Raw genomic sequence first — 25,478 nt, forward strand, 5'->3', positions numbered from 1 at the left:
TTACAGGGAGGGTGATCGTAGCCACTGGTAATGCAGTGTATGTTTTAATTTCCTTGCCTTTGGAAAAACAGATACAGGACCTTCTATCAAACCAGAGGGTAGAAGAAGCTCTTGTGCTGGCCAAGGGCGCTAGACGCAATATTCCAAAGGAGAAATTTCAGGTTCGTTATTTAATTTTAAAACATTTTTTCAGAAGCACTAGACATAACAACTTGTGAGAATGTGATTCAATGTTACTTCTGTACCCCTTACCTTCCATAGTACATTTATTTTAGCCAGAAATATCTCCTCACATTTACTTAAAACAACTACCTGCAGCAATATGCTATTGTCCTGTTTACACCTCAAGTTTATTATCATAAAACAAAGACTTTTACTATCAGCACTAACCATAATATACGGCAAATCTGTGTGTATGTAGCAAATAAAACAGTGGGGATTTTGTCATATTTTTAGCAAAACATGTAAGTTTGCTGCCCATTATTAAGGGACCCCAATTTTCTGCAAGTCCCTACACCAGAGATTTTCAACCTTTTACAACTCGCGGCACACTGAACAAGATTTAAATATTGCCACGGCACACTCAGATATAATGGTGATGCATGGTGCAGTTGCATGTCCTAGGATGTCATGTCACAGATTCTCCATAGGTAATGCCTGAGCCACATCTGAGAAAGCCAGAAGAGCCCAACACTGCCTGGGGCCAAAATTAGAACTGGCTCTGCAACCACTAAACCCACCAGTATTGATTGTACCAGGGCCTCAGTAGCGGCAAAACACTGACAGGCCTGGCTGTGCTTCTATGGCGGCACACCTAGAGACTGCTCAGGGCACACTAGTGTGCCACGGCACAGTGGTTGAAAAACACTGCACTACACCATACCTCCCAACTGTCCTGCATTCAGCAGGACAGTCCTATTTTTCTAGGACTATCCCACTGTCTCACCCACAGGCCACAGTGTCCAGTGGTGGTGGGGGGAGTTGGAGGTAGCGCACACCGATGCGGACGTGCACACGGTCCCTAATGGTGGGGAAGCAATGTTGGGAGGTATGCCTACACTAGCATATATGCTCAGCACACCATTACATTGCAGTTAGACTTACTTACCTCCCAGATGGAGAGGGGAACATCTACATGAGCCACATCCAATTTGGCCTTTTACAGCCATAATTAAAAGCTGCCATGACAGCACTAGGTAAAATCCCCTCTGTTTTATTTGCTACATACAGATTTGCAGTATATAATGTTTAGCGCCGGTAGCAAAAGCTTTTCTGTTTTGTATACATATGTGACATTAATATTGCCACGCAGCTGGTACCATGTGGCATATGGGTCAAACTGGGCATAAGCATTTTTCTTTTCTGTTTTATACAGGTTGAGTATCCCTTATCCAAAATGCTTGGGACCAGAGGTATTTTGGATATGGGATTTTTCCGTATTTTGGAATAACTGCATACCATAATGAGATATCATGGTGATGGGACCCAAGTCTAAGCACAGAATGTACTTATGTTTCATATACACCTTATACACACAGCCTGAATGTCATTTTAGCCAATATTTTTTATAACTTTGTGCATTAAACAAAGTGTGTGTACATTCACACAATTCATTTATGTTTCTTATACACCTTATACACACAGCCTGAAGGTCATTTAATACAATATTTTTAATAACTTTGTGTATTAAACAAAGTTTGTGTACATTGAGTCATCAAAAAACAAAGGATTCACTATCTCACTCTCACTCCAAAAAGTCCGTATTTCGGAATATTCCGTATTTCGGATACAGGTTGAGTCTCCCTTATCCAAAATGCTTGGGACCAGAGGTACTTTGGATATGGGATTTTTCCGTATTTTGGAATAATTGCATACCATAATGAGATATCATGGTGATGGGACCTAAATCTAAGCACAGAATGCATTTATGTTACATATACACCTTATACACACAGCCTGAAGGTAATTTTAGCCAATATTTGTTATAACTTTGTGCATTAAACAAAGTGTGTCTACATTCACACAATTCATTTATGTTTCATATACACCTTATACACACAGCCTGAAGGTCATTTAATACAATATTTTTAATAACTTTGTGTATTAAACAAAGTTTGTGTACATTAAGCCATCAAAAAACAAAGGTTTCACTATTTCACTCTCACTCAAAAAAGTCCGTATTTCGGAATATTCCGTATTTCGGAATATATGGATATGGGATACTCAACCTGTATTTGGATATGGGATACTCAACCTGTATAAATAAAATATATTTATTTTAATAGAGCCAAGAAGGAATCTTTAATCTTAAAATACGACCTACTTAAATGTGTTTGATACCTTTTGATTTTTGGGGTGGTCTTCAGTATGCCGACTGACGGGATCCCGGTGCACAGTATACCGGCGCCGGTATCCCGACAGCCGGCATACCGACACTATTCTCCCTCGTGGGGGTCCACGACCCCCCTGGAGGGAGAATAAAATAGCGTGGCGCGCACGCGCCACCGTGCCCGTAGCGTGGCGAGCTCAGCGAGCTCGCAAGGGGCTCATTTGCGCTCACCACACTGTCGGTAAGCCGGCGGTCGGGCTCCCGGCGCCGGTATGCTGGTCGCCGGGAGCCCGACCGCCGGCATACCATAGTGAACCCGATTTTTGAGAGGTCCCCCCAAGACTTCTCACATTTGCGCCAGCATGATGATGTTCTTGCTCCATTAACAATGGGCTGACGCACTCCCCATTACAGGACAGAGGAAAGAGATGGGGATATGCACAGAGACTTTAGTAACACGGCCTTGAAAAACCCAGGTTTTGCTCAGTGTAAAAGGTTCCCAGTGAAACAAAAACCCGGGTCCATTTACTCGGGAATCCAACCCAGGTAGCGACTAGGGTTGGACACGGGTAGTTACCGGGTTATGGTACAGTGTAAATGGGTTACCCGGGTCATGGGACCCGTTTACACATGCCTACAGTCCATACCTCCCTGACCGCAGTTTTCCTCAGGAGGTTGCTGTCATGCAATGCAGACAACAGCTCTGGCCAGGTAAGGTGTGTGTGCCAGAGGCTGGGAGCAGCCCAGCAGCTTCTGGATTGCTGGGCTTGGTCCCAGTGTGACGTGGGACAGCTTTCGACGTTCCTAACCGGCCAAGGCCACGATCCGGGGGAACCAATCTGCCGGTTTTCCTGGCACTTGGAGATGACGTCATCTCCGAGCGCCGACTAGAAGACACTGCACCTGGGTGCAGTATAAACAGCGCAGACCCAGGATATTCCTGACGCGCCGCAGTGTAAAAAGGGTCATGTCCCGGGTTGTGTGATTTCCAGAAAGGCATCTTGTTAGTCAATGGATGTGGCAGCTCTTATTCAGCTAGACTGAGACACTGAAAAAATGTTTGTCCATTTGTCTGTTATTATTTTCTGCTTAGCGCTTGCACAGTGCTCCAACACCCAAGGTGTTAGAGTCATGGATCTTATAGTACTGTTTCAAAGCTGCAACTTGTTGCATTCGTCTGTTGTGCTGAATAGATGCAGATGTATCTAAAGCACAGACCTGAAGTTATTTTTTTTCATTTTTTTTTATTTTATTTTTTTACCAAGGGCACCAAAAACAAATTTGCTGTACAGTAAAATTCCCGGAAGTCATTTGATACTAAGTAGCTACATATTGCTAAAACATGGAATATAAATAATAAGAGCCATGTACTGCAGCTAGATTACTTACAGTATGATGGTTTGGGGCAATTCCAAAGTAGCGGATTAACTCTCAGATACAATGTTTGTGATAAACATCTGGATTGCTTCAAATTTAAAATGCACATAAAGAGGCAAAATTGACCACAATTGTATCTACCACTGGTGAATAAAAATATGAAGTGTGAACAAGCTTCACCATTGTTGTCTGCTGTAAATAAATATATTGTTTAAATGTAACGGATGTAACAGGGATAGGACATGGTAATTTCTGACATCAAATACATGTCTGATTTCTCTGAAACTACAACCAATATTTATTCCATACTTTTTTACAACAAAGCATAAACCACACAGATTGTTTTCGGGCAATTTTCAGGAAAGTCATTCTTATTACCTTGATACCTTGACTACATTACTCAGAAAACGAAAAAAGGCCCCTTGCATTAACTGGTACAGGGTCATTTACCCTTCTAACAATGTTTTCAGATGTGTACCTTTATCTCATCATCTTTGTTTTAACTCTTTCACTAACATAAAACCACATGAAACACTGATTATCAACATATAATTTCTGACAGTACATGTCCTCAACTTTTGTTATATACTACAATAATCCAAGTTTTTTACCTTTTTTGTTTTCAGAAAACAGCAATAGATAATCAGTGGTCACAATCAGTGTCTGCCTGGTAGCCATTACTGAAATAAGACAAAATAGCAGCATGTCATGTGACACACTGTTACCAACCTATTTTTTTTAACTGATGCACTGGGAAATTAATTTTTTGAGTATTCCAATTTTTTTTTTTCATGACCCATGTCTACTTTTGGTTGGAATTGCCCTTGAGAGACAGGTCGCTTGGAATAGCAGCCTCCTATAAATCCATGTGGGAACACTATTAGGGGCAATACAGATGACTCTCTGATGCTGACATAGCCTTCTGACTGGCATGGAAACAACAGCACATCCTGGGCAAAATCATTTTACCTCGCACCCTCATGGGGATGCAGAGTAAAATGAGCAGTGTTTCGTCCTCGCCACACATTGCAGGTCATTGACTTGCCCCCTCATCCATTTGAATTCTAATGCATTTCTGCCATTTACAGTATGAAGAGCAGTGAAGATATTATTTCTCCACAGGTTATGTATAGAAGAATCCTGCAACAGGCTGGATTTATAGAATTCGCTCAGCTTCAGTTTTTAGAAGCAAAAGAATTATTTAAGTAAGTTCTTTCTCTTGGTAAGTCATTTTATTCTCTTGGTTTGAACAGTATATTTTTGTCTCTCTGGTAGAAATATGTTATCACATTAAGAAACTGGAAACCTTTATCGGCGAACGCTCCTGCAACCGTCCTGCATACAGACCTATACAATTGTAGGCCTGTTAACCAGATATCCAGTGATAGGGCCAAGGATGCTATAGGTGTGTATGCAGGAGCGATAAACGTCTTAAAACGCTCCGTCAAAGGTTGGAATCAGGAGGTCACATCTTTTATGCTGTTTAATATTTGTCGGCCTGACTTCCCGATCCCATAGAAGCCCAGAGCTATTTCTAACAGTGTGTATTGGGCTCACAGGCAGCTCACAGAGGGATGAACTGGGAACACCGCATTCGGCTGGTCGGGAGCGTTCACCTGATCAGCTAAGAGATTGAAAAGGTGTGTAACCAGCTTCTTCTCCGAGGTCAAACTGTTAGCACGTAACACAGTTTTTCACACAAAACTGATAAAATTAGCCTTTATTCTTATTCTCTGTTAATAATTTGTCATAGTCCCTTATAAAGCCTAACAATAAATATTTCTCTAACGTCCTTGAGGATGCTGGGACTCCGTAAGGACCATGGGGAATAGACTGGCTCCGCAGGAGATAGGGCACTTTAAGAAAGCTTTGGATTCTGGGTGTGCACTGGCTCCTCCCTCTATGCCCCTCCTCCAGACCTCAGTTTTTACACTGTGCCCAGAGGGAAATGGGTGCACTGCAGGGAGCTCCCCTGAGTTCTCTGCCTAGAAAGCATTTTTGTTTGGATTTTTTCTATATTTTTACAGGGAGCACTGCTGGCAACAGGGGCAGACCTTCTTAAATGATAGACTCTGCTTCCTCGGCTACTGGACACCATTAGCTCCAGAGGGGGTGAACACAGGTTCGTCCTGGGCGTTAACTCCCAGAGCCGCGCCGCCGTTCTCCTCACAGTGCCAGAAGAAACGAAGTCAGAAGACGTCTCAGAGCCTTCAGAGCTTCACTGAGGTAACGCACAGCACTGCAGCTGTGCGTCATTGCTCCCATACACCTCACACACTCCGGTCACTGTAAGGGTGCAGGGCGCAGGGGGGGCGCCCTGGGCAGCAATATAACACCTCTCTTATGGCAAAAGACGATATACATGTACAGGTGGGCACTGCACATGTATATAAAAGAGCCCCTGCCATTTTTTAATAACTTTGAGCGGGACAGAAGCCCGCCGCCGAGGGGGCGGGGCTTCTCCCTCAGCACTCACCAGCGCCATTTTCTCTCCACAGCACCGCTGAGAGGAAGCTCCCCGGACTCTCCCCTGCTTTACACACGGTGAAAGGGGGTTTGAAGGAGAGGGGGGGGGGGGGGGCACATAATTGGCGTTTTATTACTACTCAGCGCTTCTGGAAAAGGGCATTCTGTGTTTTTTTTTCAGGGGTATAGCGCTGGGGTGTGTACTGGCATACTCTCTCTCTGTCTCTCCAAAGGGCCTTAAAGGGGATACTGTCTTCAGAAAAGAGTTTCCCGGTGTGTGTGAAGTGTGTCGGTACGTGTTTGTCGACATATTTTGACGAGGAAGGCTCGCTTAATGTGGAGGGGGAGTGCTTGAATGTCATGTCGCCGTCGGCAACGCCGACACCGGAATGGGTGGATATGCTGAATGTCTTAAATGCAAATGTCAATCTATTGCATAAAAGGTTAGACAAGGCTGAAGCTAGGGATCTGTCAGGTAGCCAGACCATGCCTGTCCCTGTGGCGCCAGGACCTTCGGGGTCTCAGAAGCGCACCATATCCCAGATCGATGACACAGATACCGACACGGATACTGCCTCTAGTGTCGACTATGAAGATGCAAAATTACAGCCGAGGGTGGCAAAAGGTATTCGGTACATGATTATTGCCATTAAAGAGGTTTTGCATATTACTGAGGAACCCCCTGTCCCTGACACGAGGGTACACCTGTATAAAGGGAAAAAGCCTGAGGTCACCTTTCCGTCCTCATTTGAGCTGAGCGAATTGTGCGAAAAGGCTTGGGAATCTCCAGATAGGAGACCACAAGTTCCCAAAAGGATTCTTATGGTGTATCATTTTCCACAAACGGAAAGGATACGATGGGAATCTTCGCCTAAAGTAGACAAGGCGCTGACACGCTTATCCAAAAAGGTGGCACTGCCTTCTCAGGATACGGCTTCCCTCAAGGATCCTGCTGATCGCAGGCAGGAAATTACCATGAAGCACATTTACACTCATTCAGGTACTATTGTTAGACCGGCTATGGCGTCGGCCTGGGTTTGTAGTGCTGTTGTGGCATGGGCAGATTCCTTATCTACGGAGATTGACACCTTAGATAGGGATGCCATTTTAATGACCATAGAGCATATCAGAGATGCTGCCTTGTATATGAGAGATGCTCAAAGAGACATTTGTTTATTAAGCTCCAGAATAAACGCTATGTCTATTTCTGCTAGGCGGCTCTTGTGGACCCGACAGTGGACGGGAGACGCCGATTCAAAGCGACATATGGAGTCCTTGCCTTACAAAGGGGAGGAGTTGTTTGGAGACGGCCTCTCGGACCTTGTCTCTACTGCTACGGCTGGTAAGTCGAATTTCTTACCTTATGTCCCCCCGCAGCATACAAAAAAGGCACCTCATTATCAAATGCAGTCCTTTCGTTCCAATAAGAGCAAGAAGGTACGGGGATCGTCCTTTGTTGCCAGAGGAAAAGGCAAGGGAAAAAAGCTGCACACAGCTAGTTCCCAGGATCCCAGGAGCAGAAGTCCTCCCCTGCATCTGCAAAGTCCACCGCATGACGCTGGGGCTTCCCGGGAGGAGGCAGATCTAGTGGGGACTCGTCTTCGGTTTTTCAGCCACGTCTGGGTTCACTCGCAGGTGGATCCCTGGGCATTAGAGATTTTCTCAGGGATACAGGCTGGAATTCGAAGACTTGCCTCCTCGCCGGTTTTTCAGATCGGCTCTGCCGGCTTCCCTGTCAGAGAGGGAGCTAGTGTTGGCAGCAATCCAAAAATTGTATATTCAACAGGTGATTGTCACAGTTCCTCATCTCCAGCAAGGAGAGGGATATTACTCAACCCAGTTTGTGGTCCCGAAACCAGACGGTTCGGTCAGACCCATTTTAAACCTAAAATCCCTGAACCTGTACTTGAAGAGGTTCAAGTTCAAAATGGAATCACTCAGGGCGGTCATCGCCAGCCTGGAGGGGGGGGGGATTGGATGGTGTCCCTGGACATAAAGGATGCTTACCTTCATGTTCCGATATTCCCCCCCCTCACCAGGCGTTCCTGAGATTTGCAGTGCAGGACTGTCACTACCAATTTCAGACGTTGCCTTTTGGGCTTTCCACGGCCCGAGAATTTTCACCAAGGTAATGGCGGAAATGATGGTGCTCCTGCGCAGGCAGGGTGTCACAATTATCCCATACTTGGACGATCTCCTCATAAAGGCGAGATCTCGGGAGAAGTTGCTGGACAGCGTGTCTCTGTCCATGAAGACGTTGCAGTTACACGGCTGGATTCTCAATATACCGAAGTCCCAGCTAGTCCCTACAACGCGTCTGACCTTTTTGGGCCTGATTCTAGACACAGACCAGAAAAAGGTTTTTCTTCCGATCGAAAAGGTTCAGGAGCTCATAGCCCTGGTCAGGAACCTATTAAAGCCAAAAAAGGTTTCAGTGCATCATTGCACACGGGTTCTGGGGAAGATGGTGGCTTCATACGAGGCCATCCCCTTCGGCAGGTTCCATGCGAGGACTTTTCAATGGGACCTCTTGGACAAGTGGTCCGGGTCCCATTTACAAATGCATCAAAGGATCACCCTGTCTCCCAGGACCAGGGTATCTCTCCTGTGGTGGCTGCACAGCGCTCACCTGCTAGAGGGTCGCAGGTTCGGCATTCAGGACTGGGTCCTGGTGACCACGGACGCAAGCCTCCGAGGCTGGGGAGCAGTCACACTGGGAAGAAATTTCCAAGGTCTCTGGTCAAATCTAGAGACTTGTCTCCACATCAACGTCCTGGAGTTGAGGGCCATATACAACGCCCTGCGTCAAGCGGAGGAATTGCTTCGGGAAAACCGGTTCTGATTCAGTCAGACAATGTCACGGCAGTGGCTCATATAAACCGCCAAGGCGGAACAAGGAGCAGAGTGGCCATGGCAGAAGCGACCAGGATTCTACGCTGGGCGGAAGGCCATTTAAGCGCACTATCAGCAGTGTTCATCCCGGGGGTGGACAACTGGGAGGTGGACTTCCTCAGCAGGCACGACCTGCATCCGGGAGAGTGGGGACTTCATCAAGAAGTCTTCGCACAGATCACGGGTCGGTGGGGACTGCCTCAAATAGACATGATGGCATCCCGTCTCAACAAAAAGCTAAAGCGATATTGCGCCAGCTCAAGGGACCCTCAGGCGGTAGCGGTAAACGCTCTGGTGACACCTTGGGTGTTCAGATCGGTCTATGTGTTTCCTCCTCTTCCTCTCATACCCAAGGTGTTGAGAATAATAAGAATAAGCAGGGTCAGAACAGTCCTCATTGTTCCAGATTGGCCACGGAGGACTTGGTATCCGGAGCTGCAAGAGTTGCTCACAGAAGATCCGTGGCCTCTTCCTCTAAGGCAGGACCTGCTGCAGCCGGGGCCCTGTCTGTTCTAAGACTTACCGCGGCTGCGTTTGACGGCATAGCGGTTGAACGCCGGATCCTAGCGGAAAAAGGGATTCCGGAGGAGGTCATTCCTACCCTGATCAAGGCTAGGAAAGACGTGACATTGAAACATTATCACCGTATATGGCGAAAATATGTTTCTTGGTGTGAGGCCAGAGCTGCTCCTACGGAGGAGTTCCATTTGGGCCGTCTACTTCACTTCCTTCAAACAGGAGTGAATTTGGGCCTAAAATTAGGGTCCATAAAGGTCCAGATTTCGGCCTTATCCATTTTCTTTCAAAGAGAATTGGCCTCTCTTCCTGAAGTACAGACTTTTGTGAAAGGAGTGCTGCATATTCAGCCTCCCTTTGTACCTCCAGTGGCGCCTTGGGATCTTAACGTGGTGTTACGTTTCCTCAAGTCACCTTGGTTTGAACCACTCAAAACAGTGGAGTTGAAATACCTCACGTGGAAAGTGGTCATGTTGTTGGCATTAGCTTCGGCAAGGCGTGTTTCAGAATTGGCGGCTTTATCACATAAAAGCCCATACTTGGTTTTTCACGTGGATAGGGCAGAGTTGAGGACTCGTCCTCAATTTCTGCCAAAAGTGGTCTCATCTTTTCATGTGAACCAACCTATTGTCGTGCCTGTGGCTACACGGGACTTGGAGGATTCCGAGTCCCTGGATGTGGTCAGGGCTTTGAAGATTTATGTGACCAGAACGGCTAGGATCAGGAAGACTGAAGTTCTGTATGCGGCCAACAAGGTTGGCGCTCCTGCTTCAAAGCAGACTATTGCTCGCTGGATCTGTAACACGATTCAGCAAGCGCATTCTACGGCAGGATTACCATTGCCTAAATCGGTTAAGGCCCATTCCACTAGGAAGGTGGGCTCTTCTTGGGCGGCTGCCCGAGGGTCTCGGCGTTACAGTTGTGCCGAGCAGCTACTTGGTCGGGGTCAAACACCTTTGCAAAGTTCTATAAGTTTGATACCCTGGCTGAGGAGGACCTCCTGTTTGCTCAATCGGTGCTGCAGAGTCATCCGCACTCTCCCGCCCGTTTGGGAGCTTTGGTATAATCCCCATGGTCCTTACGGAGTCCCAGCATCCTCAAGGATGTTAGAGAAAATAAGATTTTACTTACCGGTAAATCTATTTCTCGTAGTCCGTAGAGGATGCTTGGCGCCCGTCCCATGTGCGGACTTCTTCTGCAAGACTTGTTTATGGTTATTGCTTACATAAGGGTTATGTTATAGTTTATCGGTTGACCCGAGGCTATGTTGTTGTTCATACTGTTAACTGGGTAGTTTATCACAAGTTATACGGTGTGATTGGTGTGGCTGGTATGGATCTCGCCCTTAGGTTTACAAAAATCCTTCCTCGTACTGTCCATCTCCTCTGGGCACAGTTTCCCTGACTGAGGTCTGGAGGAGGGGCATAGAGGGAGGAGCCAGTGCACACCCAGATTCCAAAGCTTTCTTAAAGTGCCCTATCTCCTGAGGAGTCCGTCTATTCCCCATGGTCCTTACGGAGTCCCAGCATCCTCTACGGACTACGAGAAATAGATTTACCGGTAAGTAAAATCTTATTTTCCACATTAGTTTTATTTACATTTGAAATGTATCATCATTTAATTGCGTACAAAGGCTATATATATCATGGCCACACAATAGTACCATTTCACATTATGTCCACACAGCATGGCCACTTATTGCACATTATGCCCACACAGCATGGCCCCTTATACACCACTGCACAGTAGTAGATGCTTCTGTCAGGATACATACATCTAAGTAACCTGTGGCATTGCCAACCTAAAGAGGGTAGGTAAACCCACGAATGATCCATGCAATACACAACTGAACACACGCAAGGCATCTTACCCTAAGGTAGGGGACATCTGCCAGCTTAGCCGTAACACCAGGTCAGCTCTGAGGTCCACCAGGAGCTTCATGTCCCCTTCCAGCTTACTAATATGACTGAAGAGGACTTTGTACTGGGGTGTGAGATAGTACCTCAGCCTGTCCTCCACCTACAGGACAGTGCCCAGGTCCCTCTTCTGCTGAGCCTGCACCAGCTTGCTGCCGATTTCTGTCCCCTGGGCATGGATCATCCCAAACTCGGCTGCCAGCTGCCCTAGCAGCAGCGTCCTCTCCCCCTTCTCCAGGGACCCGTAGCTATGGATGAAGTGCAAGCTCTGCAGCTCAAGGGGTGGGGGGGCTCTTCTCCTTCATCTCATAGGGCAGCAGAGGGGTCACAGACTTGCTCAGGAGCTCCTCCATGACTGTGGGCAAGGAGCTGACCTTCCTGCATGAAAGGTTACGTGAGACCAGGGAGAGCGCTTGCAGGGCAACCTCTGCCTGCAGCTCGCTATGGCTGTGATTCCCTGCAATACGTGTGGCTACAGGAGGTGCATTAGTCCCATCATGAAACGGGGCGCGAGCCGAGGAGCCGGGTTCCCCCGCGACAGCCGGGGACCTGCGGGAGAGCGAGGGCGGTCAGGTGGCGTGTCTGATATCAGGGCATGAGTGGGGCAGCCAATCGTGGGGAAGAAGTATTGTGCATCAGCTTCACAGTGCAGTGGGACTTTAAGCCATGTAAAAGTGACGGGCGGTAGGGTAGTTTTGCCAGGCGAACTGCTCGATCAGAACTGTTGCCACAGATGTAAAAAAAAAGCACCTAGCCATGGTTGTGGATATTTAGATCTACACTAAAAAGGTCTATAATCAATAGGTCTTACCACTAATGGTAGTCATGCATTAAGTCGACATAGAATAGGTAGTAGAAAAGGTTGACAGGGTCAAAAGGTCGACACAATTTTATTTTATTTTTCTGACACAAACAAGCCCCATTAGTGTACTACGTCCCCTCGCGCGATTCGGGCAGGTTACTATTCCCAACCGTAGTCCATGTGGATAATAAAGTATGAAAAAGTTGAAAAAAAAGGTAAAAAATAAAAAAATGGGTATTGACCATTGTCATGTCGACCTTTTTACCAAGTATTTATTTGATTTAGAATCCTTCTGTTCATTCACTTTGCATTTTGTTAATTTATAAAAATAAACTATTAACACTTCTGTTTTTGAAGGCGTTCATTACTTTGCTGCATTTTTTCCACACCTGCCAAAAACGTTTGCACAGTACTTTGTACATGCATGGTGGTCCTCTCTACCTCTTGTTACGCATCGGTTGTCGAGGATTGATATGTTCCTATGATCCCAGTGCCTATTCACAGTGTATAATGGGGTCTCTTTACGCTGCATGCATTTGCATTAAGAGGCCCCTCTCTATCGAAAATTACAAACATAGTTGTCGTATTCATGCTCTACTCTGTATGACACAGGGTTGTGAAAGTGAATAATGCCCCAGTCAAAACTTATTTTTAAGACATGCAAAGAAGAATTGTATCTCATGAGGTTGCAAAGGAGGGGGGGGGGGATCCTGGTTTTGGGGCAGCTTTGCTACCTTAGGTACCCTAAACAATTGTACCCCTTAAATTAACAATACATTCATAGATTCAGGTTTTGGAATGGCCAAGTATTCCATGTTCTGATAACCCTATTGAATGTTAAGTTGTGATCTGAAATAGTCTATGTGAAACCGCTCATAGGCCTACTTTCTGTTGCATTAAAAATCCGTACAAGCTCACCCCTAATAAATCTTTCTCTAACGTCCTAGAGGATGCTGGGGACTCCGTAAGGACCATGGGGATAGACGGGCTCCGCAGGAGACATGGGCACTTTAAGAAAGACTTTAGGTCTGGGTGTGCACTGGCTCCTCCCTCTATGCCCCTCCTCTAGACCTCAGTTTGATACTGTGCCCAGAGGAGACTGGGTGCATTACAGGGAGCTCTCCTGAGCTTTCTGACAGAAAGTATTTTGTTAGGTTTTTTATTTTCAGGGAGCACTGCTGGCAACAGACTCCCTGCATCGAGGGACTGAGGGGAGAGAAGCAGACCTACTTCTGTGAGTTTCAAGGCTCTGCTTCTTAGGCTACTGGACACCATTAGCTCCAGAGGGATCGGTACGCACGTCTCACCCTCGCCGTCCGTCCCAGAGCCGCGCCGCCGTCCCCCCTCGCAGAGCCGGAAGATAGAAGCCGGGTGAGTATGAGAAGAAAAGAAGACTTCAGAGGCTGCAGAAGACTTCATGATCTTCACTGAGGTAACGCACAGCAGTAAAGCTGTGCGCCATTGTTCCCATACACCTCGCACACGGCAGTCACTGTAAGGGCGCAGGGGGGGCGCCCTGGGCAGCATATAGACCTCTTTTTGGCACAAATAAGTATATATACAGCTGGGCACTATATATATATATATATATATATATATATATATATATATATATATATATATATATATATATATATATATATATATTAGAGAGAGCCCCCGCCAAATTTTGAGATTTTAAGCGGGACAGAAGCCTGCCGCCGAGGGGGCGGGGCTTCTCCCTCAGCACTCACCAGCGCCATTTTTCTCCACAGCACCGCTGAGAGGAAGCTCCCCAGACTTTCCCCTGCTTATACCACGGTAGACAGAGGGTTTTAAAGAAGAGGGGGGGGGGCACAAAATTAGGCGCATATTGTATATGTAAACGGCGCTCTCTGGGTAAACATAAAATTATTGTGTTTTTTTCCTGGGTCTTATAGCGCTGGGGTGTGTGCTGGCATACTCTCTCTCTGTCTCTACAAAGGGCCTGGTGGGGAAACGGTCTTCAGATAAGAGGTTCCCTGTGTCTGTGGTGTGTCGGTACGCGTGTGTCGACATGTCTGAGGTAGAAGGCTCACCTAGGGAGGAGGGGGAGCGTATGAATGTGAGGTCTCCGTCGGTGGTGCCGACACCTGACCGGGTGGATATGTGGAATGTTTTAAGTGCTAGTGTGAACTTATTGCACAAGAGATTAGACAAAGCTGAAGCTAAGGAACAGTCAGGGAGTGAACCCTTGTCTGTCCCTATGTCGCCGGGACCTTCAGGGTCTCAGAAGCGCCCACTATCCCAAATAGCAGACACTGATACCGACACTGATTCGGACTCCAGTGTCGACTACGATGATGTAAAGTTACAGCCAAAAGTGGCTAAATGTATTCGATATATGATTATTGCAATAAAAGAAGTGTTGCATATCACAGAGGAACCCCCTGTCCCTGACACAAGGGTAGACATGTATAAGGGAAAGAAGCCCGAGGTAACTTTTCCCTCCTCACATGAGTTGAACGAATTATGTGAGAAAGCGTGGGAATCTCCAGACAAAAAACTGCAGATTCCCAAAAGGATTCTTATGGTGTATCCTTTCCCGCCAACGGACAGGATACGGTGGGAATCCTGCCCTAAGGTGGACAAAGCGTTGACACGCTTGTCAAAAAAGATAGCGCTGCTATCACAAGATACGGCTACCCTCAAGGATCCTGCTGACCGCAAGCAGGAGATTACCTTGAAATCCATTTACACACATTCTGGTACATTACTCAGACCGGCAATTGCGTCGGCCTGGGTTTGTAGCGCGGTAGCAGCATGGACAGATTCCTTATCGGCGGAGATTGAGACCCTAGATAAGGATACCATTTTATTGACCCTAGGACATATAAAGGATGCTGTCTTATATATGAGGGATTCTCAAAGAGACATTAGTTTACTGGGTTCCAGAATAAACGCTATGTCAATCTCTGCTAGACGAGTCCTCTGGACCCGGCAGTGGACAGGTGATGCCGACTCAAAAAGACATATGGAGGTTTTACCTTACAAGGGTGAGGAATTGTTTAGGGAAGGTCTCTCGGACCTGGTCTCCACAGCTACGGCAGGTAAATCAAATTTTTTGCCTTATGTTCCCTCACAGCCTAAGAAAGCCAGCCTCTGCAAAATCCACCGCATGACGCTGGGGCTCCGCTGAGGGAGTCCGCCCCAGTGGGGGCACGTCTTCGACTTTTCAGCCACATCTGGGTTCACTCACAGGTGGATTCCTGGGCAATAGAAATTGTTTCTCAGGGATACAAGCTGGAATTCGAAGAGGTGCCTCCTCGCCGGTTTTTTAAATCGGCTCTACCGACTTCTCCCCTAGAAAGGGAGATAGTGTTAAATGCTATTCACAAATTGTGTCTTCAACAAGTTGTGGTCGAAGTTCCCCTACTTCAGAGAGGGAAGGGATACTACTCCACCCTGTTTGTAGTTCCGAAACTGGATGGTTCGGTCAGACCCATATAGAATTTAAAATCCCTGAACCTATACTTAAAACGGTTCAAGTTCAAAATGGAATCGCTCAGAGCGGTCATCGCCAGCCTGGAAAGGGGGGATTTTATGGTATCCCTGGACATAAAGGATGCATACCTTCATGTTCCCATATATCCACCTCATCAGGCGTACCTGAGATTTGCGGTACAGGATGTCATTACCAATTTCAGACGTTGCCGTTTGGGCTTTCCACGGCCCCGAGGATTTTCACCAAGGTAATGGCAGAAATGATGGTGCTCCTGCGCAAGCAGGGTGTCACAATTATCCCGTACTTGGACGATCTCCTCATAAAAGCGAGATCACGAGAGAAGTTACTGAACAGCGTGTCACTTTCAGTGAAGGTGTTACAGCAACACGGCTGGATTCTCAATATCCCGAAGTCGCAGCTGGTTCCTACGACTCGTCTGACGTTCTTGGGCATGGTTCTGGACACAGACCAGAAAAAGGTTTTTCTCCCGATAGAAAAAGCTCAGGAACTCATGATTCTAGTCAAAAGGGCTGTAAACATTTTTTACTAACCCCATTTTTTACTAACCCCCTTTTTCCTTACAGGTATTGCACTCACATTTTAGGCAACTCCTGGCTTTAGCAACTGTTGCAAAATATTACAAGCGCCTTGTTTTGTATATATATTAGTCAAGAACCTATTGAAGCCAAAACAAGTGTCTGTGCATCATTGCACTCAAGTCCTGGGAAAAATGGTGGCAACATACGAGGCCATTCCCTTCGGCAGGTTCCATGCAAGGACTTTCCAATGGGACCTATTGGACAAGTGGTCCGGGTCACATCTACAAATTCATCAGCGGATCACCCTGTCCCCCAGGGCCAGGGTATCTCTCCTGTGGTGGCTGCAGACTGCTCACCTTTTGGAAGGACGCAGGTTCGGCATTCAGGATTGGATCCTGGTGACCACGGACGCGAGCCTCATGTAAGCGCACTGTCAGCAGTGTTCATTCCGCGAGTGGACAACTGGGAAGCCGACTTCCTCAGCAGACACGACCTGCATCCAGGGGAGTGGGGACTTCATCGGGAAGTCTTCGCACAGATTGCAAGTCAGTGGGGACTGCCCCAGATAGACATGATGGCATCCCGCCTCAACAAAAAGCTACAGAGGTATTGCGCCAGATCAAAAGATCCTCAGGCGGTAGCAGTAGACGCCCTAGTGACACCGTGGGTGTTCCAGTCGGTCTATGTGTTTCCTCCTCTTCCTCTCATACCCAAGGTATTGAGAATAATAAGAAAAAGAGGAGTGAGAACAATTCTCATTGTTCCAGATTGTCCACGAAGGACCTGGTATCCGGATCTGCTGGAAATGCTCACCGAAGATCCGTGGCCTCTTCCTCTACGACAGGACCTGTTACAACAGGGGCCATGTTTGTTCCAAGACTTACCGCGGCTGCGTTTGACGGCATGGCGGTTGAACGTCGGATCCTAGCGGAAAAGGGAATTCCGGATGAGGTCATTCCTACTCTGATAAAGGCTAGGAAGGACGTGACAGCTAAACATTATCACCGTATATGGCGAAAATATGTTTCTTGGTGTGAGGCCAGGAATGCTCCTATGGAAGAATTCCATCTGGGCCGTTTCCTTCTCTTCCTACAGACTGGAGTGAATTTGGGCCTAAAGTTAGGTTCCATTAAGGTTCAGATTTCGGCCTTATCCATTTTCTTTCAAAAAGTTTTGGCTTCTCTCCCTGAAGTACAGACTTTTGTAAAGGGAGTGCTGCATATTCAGCCTCCTTTTATACCTCCGGTGGCGCCTTGGGACCTTAATGTGGTGTTGAGTTTTCTTAAGTCGCACTGGTTTGAACCACTTCAAACGGTGGAGTTAAAATATCTCACTTGGAAGGTGGTCATGTTATTAGCCTTGGCTTCGGCTAGGCGAGTGTCGGAATTGGCGGCGTTGTCACATAAAAGCCCCTATCTGGTTTTCCATATGGATAGGGCGGAATTGCAGACTCGCCCTCAATTCTTGCCTAAGGTGGTGTCATCTTTTCATATGAACCAACCCATTGTGGTGCCTGTGGCTACACGAGATTTGGAGGATTCTGAGTCCCTTGATGTAGTCAGGGCTTTGAAAATGTATGTGGCCAGAACGGCTAGAGTCAGGAAAATGGAAGCACTGTTTGTCCTATATGCAGCCAACAAGGTTGGCACCCCTGCTTCGAAGCAGACTATTGCTCGCTGGATCTGTAATACGATCCAGCAGGTGCATACTACGGCTGGATTGCCGTTACCAAAATCAGTCAAGGCCCATTCCACTAGGAAGGTGGGCTCGTCTTGGGCAGCTGCCCGAGGGGTCTCGGCACTACAACTGTCCCGAGCTGCTACTTGGTCGGGGTCAAACACCTTTGCAAAGTTCTATAAGTTTGATACCCTGGCTGAGGAGGACCTGAGGTTTGCTCATTCGGTGCTGCAGTGTCATCCGCACTCTCCCGCCCGTTTGGGAGCTTTGGTATAATCCCCATGGTCCTTACGGAGTCCCCAGCAACCGTTAGAGAAAATAAGATTTTAAACCTACCGGTAAATCTTTTTCTCGTAGTCCGTAGAGGATGCTGGGTGCCCGTCCCAAGTGCGGACTACTTCTGCGAGACTTGTATATAGTTTTGCTTACATAAGGGTTATGTTATAGTTCCATCAGGTTGGACTGATGCTACGTTATTTTTTCATACTGTTAACTGTTTAATTGATACACAAGTTATACGGTGTGGCTGGTATGAATCTTGCCCTTGGATTAACAAAAATCCTTTCCTCGTACTGTCCATCTCCTCTGGGCACAGTTTCTCTAACCGAGGTCTAGAGGAGGGGCATAGAGGGAGGAGCCAGTGCACACCCAGACCTAAAGTCTTTCTTAAAGTGCCCATGTCTCCTGCGGAGCCCGTCTATCCCCATGGTCCTTACGGAGTCCCCAGCATCCTCTACGGACTACGAGAAAAAGATTTACCGGCAGGTTTAAAATCTTATTTTTGTTTCCTAATCAGTGATCAGTCAAAAAGGGGATGTGCCTGTTACAGTGACTTTATTTTCTTTGCTTGTCTCTAATGCCTGCATGTCTGTGGTAGTTCATTCTTCTGACACAAATTCACTAGGAAGTTTCTTTTTGGAGTTCTACAGCAGAGGTGGCCAACCCGCGGCTCTCTCCTTGTTGTGATGCGGCTCCCGCTCTCTCTCATTCAAGTGACGCGGCTCTTGACTCGCACCCGGCACTTGTCTCAGCCTTCCAACAGCCTGCCTCCTTCACAGGAGGCTTGGGAGGCGCCGGCACTCCTCCGCTCCGCTCTTTGCGGGATGTGAAGTTAGGTCGTCACATCGCTGAGAGGCGGAGCCGCTGCTACAGGAGAGGATGCAGTTGCGGGACTCGTGGACGCCGCTGTAAGTATGCATCCCGGTCTAGGCTGCGGGTGATGTCTAAATGCCACAGCTGAGGAGGGGGTGGTGGAGCCTGCCTGCATGATGAGAGGGACCCAGGCGCCGTTGTCGTCTGTGCAGTGAGGGGGACCCAGGCGCTGTTGTCGTCTGTGCAGTGAGGGGGACCCAGGCGCCGCCGTCGTCTATGCAGTGAGGGGGACCCAGGCGCCGCTGTCATCTGTGCGGTGAGGGGGACCCAGGCGCCGCTGGCATCTGTGCGGTGAGGGCGGCCCATGCGCCGCTGTCATCTGTGCGATGAGGGCGGCCCAGCCAGCACCACGCGCCGTGCGGTGAGGAGATCGGATGCTAAATACCTGCGGGGAGTGAGAGGGGAGGAGGAGGGAATACTCGGGTCTTGGATGTTATGCATACTTGCCTACCTGACCCTCTCCATGAGGGAGAAAATGCTCTGTTCCTGGACTTTCCTGGTAATGTATGATTGCCATCACCTGTGGTGAAACACCTTTCTTATCAATTAACTAGCTCACCACAGGTGATGGCAATCATACATTACCAGGAAAGTCCAGGAACAGAGCATTTTCTCCCTCATGGAGAGGGTCAGGTAGGCAAGTATGATGTTATGCTGTGTGTGGAGCTGGGGGGGATGCTGACTACTGTGTTTAGAGCTGGGGGGGATGCTGGCTACTGTGTGTGGAGGATGCTGGCTACTGTGTGTGGAGCTGGGGGGGATGCTGGCTTCTGTGTTTGGAGCTGGGGGGGATGCTGGCTACTGTGTTTGGAGCTGGGGGGGATGCTGGCTACTGTGTGTGGAGCTGGGGGGGGGGGGGATGCTGACTACTGTGTTTGGAGCTGGGGGGGGTGCTGGATAGTGGATACTGTGTGAAGCTGGGGGGGGGGAATGCTGACTACTGTGTGGGGAGCTGGGGGGTGGTGCTGGATAGTGGATACTGTGTGGAGCTGGGGTGGGATGCTGTGTGTGGATGCTGGATAGTGGAGACTGTGTGGAGCTGGGGGGGATGCTGGATAGTGGAGACTGTGTGTGGAGCCTGGGGGGGGGGGGGGTGGATAGTGGATACTGTGTGAGGAGCTGGGGGGTATGCTTGCGACTGTGTGTGGAGGTGGGGGGGATGCTGGCTACTGTTTGTGGGGAGGGGATGCTGGCTACTGTGTTTGGAGCTGGGGGGGATACTTGATACTGTGTGTGGAGCTGGGGGGATGCTGGATAGTGGATACTGTGTCCCCTGTCACCCCACCTATAATCCGTCCCTGGGCTGGAATGACATGGGAGGGGGCAGGAGTGACACATTGAGAGGTTGACGTGTACTATGTGAATCTGACTTTTTCGATTAATTTATGTGGTTTTGAATTTCAAAATGTATTTTATGTGTTTGTGGGTTTTTAAAAAACATTTTATGTGGAAGTATATTTTTCCAGTGTATTTTCTTGGGGAGTGTATTTTATGTGGAACTGGCTTTTTTCTGTGTATTTTCTGTTGATCTGGCTTGTTTCAGTGTATTTTATGTGAATATGGCTTTCTCTATGTTAGCAAAGTAAAAAGGTAAACAAAGTTTTATACTGGGAAGATTGTGTGCAGATGATGTATTATTTTCGATGTGCTGGGCTCACCACCTGCGTGACTAAAAATGGGGGAGAACGACACACCCGGTCATGCGCCTACAAACCTCATACTGAAGGCATACACACAAAAATGGGGCATGGCCTTGTGCCAGCTAGGGCACGCCCCATTTTAGACGCGCGCATGACAGCGGCTCTTTAGCTTGACTACAGATATTTTTTGGCTCTTTACCTCTGACTGGTTGGCCACCCCTGTTCTACAGTGTTTGCTAGTTAAAATTATAGGAATTGGAGAATGTCTTAAGTCCACACCTGTGATAAAATATAATAATTGGTAAAACTACACAAAAATATTTGAGAGATCACGTCTGCGCTCGTCGAGAAATACAATACTTATAAGGATGACGTTGAATGTGCACAGTATCTAATAGATAGTTTTCAAAGTATGTTGAATAATTGTGTCACGTGGTGTCGTTAAAACATGTAAAACCTTTCTTTCTGTGTCTTTATTTCTAATTCTCCGAGTTGAATCTTGAATAAATCAATGTCCTCGGTTGCGTCCACTACGGAGTAGATTTCTCCTTAGAGGTCTCTCAAATAGTCGTTCTTCGGGTTTTCTCCTGTACTCGCGTCCGGGGTATCGGGGTAGTTCTTATCCTCAATGATTGGAGACAAAGAGACAGGGAAAAGCCGCTGATAGTGTAGTAGACGTATTAAAAATAGTGGAAGTGTCTTTAAATGAAATCTTTAACAAGATGGTGACTGCTGATTGCGTACCAGTACTCACGTGAAAGACGTGATGTACCCCTCGCGTAAAGGTATCTTTGGTGTTCTAGCTTGATAGTACACTATCAGCGGCTTTTCCCTGTCTCTTTGTCTCCAATCATTGAGGATAAGAACTACCCCGATACCCCGGACGCGAGTACAGGAGAAAACCCGAAGAACGACTATTTGAGAGACCTCTAAGGAGAAATCTACTCCGTAGTGGACGCAACCGAGGACATTGATTTATTCAAGATTCAACTCGGAGAATTAGAAATAAAGACACAGAAAGAAAGGTTTTACATGTTTTAACGACACCACGTGACACAATTATTCAACATACTTTGAAAACTATCTATTAGATACTGTGCACATTCAACGTCATCCTTATAAGTATTGTATTTCTCGACGAGCGCAGACGTGATCTCTCAAATATTTTTGTGTGTATTCATGTTCTAGGGAGTTGAGTGACTCCCTGTAGATATCACCACTGCGGCTCTCTGGGGCGCGGCAGTCCTTCAAGCAGCCTCTCTAAATTGGTAAAACTAGTTTGTGAAACAAAACTAAGAACCTATGGCCAATTGAATATCTTTTATTTCTTAAAATATTTCACTTATCATTCCTATTACTTTTGTATTTCAAGAAGTTTCACATATAGTACCTAAATACTTGGGACACACCCTGCCCAACAATGGGACATACTGGTTCTTGCGTACGTATGCTATAGTACACTAGCATTTTAGTTATTTGCATGAAAAGCTTTATTGTAGTTTATGTGTGTATTCTGTTTTATTTGCAGAACAAGTAAACTAGATATCCGGGAACTCGTCTCTCTCTACCCTCTCCTGCTGCCATCGTCCTCTGCTTTTATCCGGGCACACCCTCCCCTGCACGAATATGCTGATCTCAACCAGCTGACCCGTGGAGACCAGGAGAAAGTTGCCAAGTGCAAACGTTTCCTCATGACCTATTTAAGTGAAATTCGCTGCACAGAGGTGGCAAACGGTTACCAGGAAGATATAGATACAGCCTTGCTGAAGCTGTATGCAGAAGCAGATCATGAAAGCCTGCTGGATCTGTTGGTCTCGAACAATGCATGTGCAATGGCAGACAGTGCAGCCTGGCTGGAGAAGCACAAAAAGTGAGCTGTGCACCAAATTAACGTCTGTGACATCCAACAAATTCTACTGATTTTAATTAGGTCATAGTTCTGAGGGTTTCATGCGGAAGCACAAATTGGTAGGAAATTTAGTTCCAAAGTTTCATGGCTCCCAACAAATTCTGCATTTTTTAGCATTTTGTCTGCTCATTGAATTTCCCCACATTTAGTGGTTTTGAGTTGTAGTCGGAACTGCCGTCTTGTCGGAAAGACGCCAGTTTCCGACTTTTTTTTTAAGGTCGGAAACTGTTCCGACCTATTCAATCCCCCTGCTGTTTCTCCGACAAGTCGGCACTTCTGACTTGTCGGAAAATACGTGGATCGGCGGAATAGCCGCGGAGCCATGTGTTTGTCGGAATCGCGGCAAAATCCGACAAGTTTTAGCCCGGTTTCCGACGATGTCAATCCGACTTTAAAAATGTCAGATTGGCATTGTCGGGAACAGCCAAATCCTGTCGGATTTGGCCATTCATTGAATACTGAGATGTCTGATCCTTTCCGTCGAAAAGGATCTGACAGCAATTGAATATACCCCAAAGGGGGGATTTCAATGACCTACAATCCGTTATTTCGATAAATTCACGTTTTACTTTGATTTGTTTTTTCAAAGTTATTCAATTACCCCAAATCTATGGGTTTTCACAATCGCCCCCACAAAAAAACAGCACTTATCTGGGATTTTGTTTCTCACATTTCCGATCATTTGGAACAAAATCCCCAATAGTGCTGGTTATTGAGGATGATTGAATTACCCCCAGGGATCAATTAGCCATGGCAATTTACCGCGGCTAATTGAAATCCCCCCCATATCTTTAGTGCGTGCTTTGTCATGTGATCTTTAAATGACAAAGCTGAAACCGAGCAATATAGCATTGTTGTGAGTCTGACCATACTACCATTATATCCTTATTCTAGCTACAGTTAGCAAAACTTCATAGGCTAATTGGTTAACATATATACTTCTATTGGTAAGTTATTGTTAGTTTAAAAAAATAATATAAATTGCATGGGGGAAAAAACAGAATTAGATTACTTATCTGCATAAAGTGTTGTTCCTCTCTGATGCAAGAGCCTCCAGAAGGTCAAATAACAATCCATGAAAATGTATTTCTATATATTTCTAAATACATTTTTATGGATTTTTATTTGACCTTCTGGTGGCTCTTGCAGAGTACTACAAAGTTTGTACCCAATGCTTCCTGTAGACAGTTCCTGGCATGCTTTTGAAGCTACTGGATGTACTAGGTTAGTATAGGAAAGAGAGGGCTCGGTAGGCGGAGGTGGAAGAGACGTGTGTGTGTGGTATTTGTAGAGTAACCATACAAATACAGCTGTGCAGTTTGTAATAGGTGTGCAGACGTGGCATTCTCAGATCAAATAAATACAAAAGGCTGAGGCTGGCCCCCTACTCATTAAAGGCTTCTGAGAAGGATGGTCTAAGGCAGAGGTTCTCAAACGCAGTACTCAAGGCACCCCTACTGTCCAGGTTTTAAGTATATCCATGCTTAGCGCAGGTGACTTAATTAGTACCATAGTCAATTTGATTTAATCATCTGTGCTGAGCCATGGATATACTTAAAACTTGGACTGTTGGGGTGCCTTAAGGACCGCGTTTGAGAACCTCTGGTCTAAGGGTGCCTCAGGGTATTCTGCTCTGAAATGTGTTTCCAGAGTATATTGGAATTCATTAAATGATATGAATTATACCCCTTTTCCACTAGCTGGGGTGCGCATTTACCCATGTTTTTCCCTAGTAGAAAAGTGTCCCCCTGAAAATTCCTGGATCAAGTGATCCGAGAATTCTACCCGGGTAGCTTGCTGGGTTGAACACGTGTTCAACCCGGTAAGCTGTGTAGTGCGAACGGGAGCTGTGTCGAGGCGACAAGGCTCCCGTTCACAGTGTATGGGAGGGCGGCGCTGGGAGATCATGTGATCTCCCAGTGCCGCCCCTGCCGCGTCACTAGCAGTGTCACCAACCCGGCAATGTGCCGGGTTGGTGAGCGCTGTGTGAAAGGGGGCTGTAGCATGGGTCGCAGCCGTGTCAGGCGACACGGCTGCGACCCGTGCTACAGTGGAAAAGGGGTAATACCTGAGCTTGGTGGATTCCTTTGCCGAGCTGATACAGTGATGCAGCATCACGTAAATTGCTGCTTTCCCTGTCTCCGATCCCACTGTGATAATGTACTAAATATATTGAAGGAGCTCGAGATGACTGCAGTGGCTAGTCTCCGAATTATGTAGCTTTTATGATTTATGTGAAAATGTTGATTTATATATTAGTTTCCTTTATCTGTGTTCTGTTCTACATTTTTCAAAGTGGCCTTTATCACACTTCCTAATTACAAAGCATTAAAACAACTTCCTATCCATTCTGCAATAACTACTGTTTATACATGACATGACCCATCCATCTAATAGAATCCTTATACACAATCCTCAAAACTGGAGCAATTTCAGAAATCAGTTTATTGACTATTAAATATATTCATGCTATGTTAATTCTGTCTGTTTATTTCAGGTATTATGCTCTTGGTCTGCTGTATCACTACAACAAGCAAGATGCAACTGCTGTACAGGTAATTCTATCCCATTTGGTTTATGCTTATAGGTGACTTTTTATGCTTTTCTTTATTCTTGACTTAACTATAATGTGTCACTAAATAAACAAAATGTATTGTTGGTGTTTCTATGTTTGTGTTTATTGCTGTATTACATGTAAAAGTGATTTTTTTTCTTTCTCCTGATTACTTTAATAAATGTATAATAAGTTTATATGGGCTTTATTTCTCAAATAGTGATTTTGCAGGAAATGTTTAAAACG

General features: G+C 46.5%; 1 protein-coding gene across 2 annotated transcripts in view; it reads left to right on the forward strand.

Annotated features, from left to right (window-relative positions):
* TGFBRAP1 (transforming growth factor beta receptor associated protein 1) overlaps nucleotides 1-25,478 on the forward strand; it is a 103,221-nt gene that overhangs the window by 56,403 nt on the left and 21,340 nt on the right. For both annotated transcript variants that reach the window (XM_063953415.1, XM_063953414.1), the window contains exons 4-7: nucleotides 7-161; nucleotides 4,829-4,911; nucleotides 22,298-22,639; nucleotides 25,176-25,233. In XM_063953415.1, coding sequence (XP_063809485.1) covers nucleotides 7-161; nucleotides 4,829-4,911; nucleotides 22,298-22,639; nucleotides 25,176-25,233 — 638 coding nt within the window. The remainder of the gene's footprint in view (nucleotides 1-6; nucleotides 162-4,828; nucleotides 4,912-22,297; nucleotides 22,640-25,175; nucleotides 25,234-25,478) is intronic.

This window comes from Pseudophryne corroboree, chromosome 2 (assembly GCF_028390025.1).
Source record: "Pseudophryne corroboree isolate aPseCor3 chromosome 2, aPseCor3.hap2, whole genome shotgun sequence".
Lineage (NCBI taxonomy): Eukaryota > Metazoa > Chordata > Amphibia > Anura > Myobatrachidae > Pseudophryne > Pseudophryne corroboree.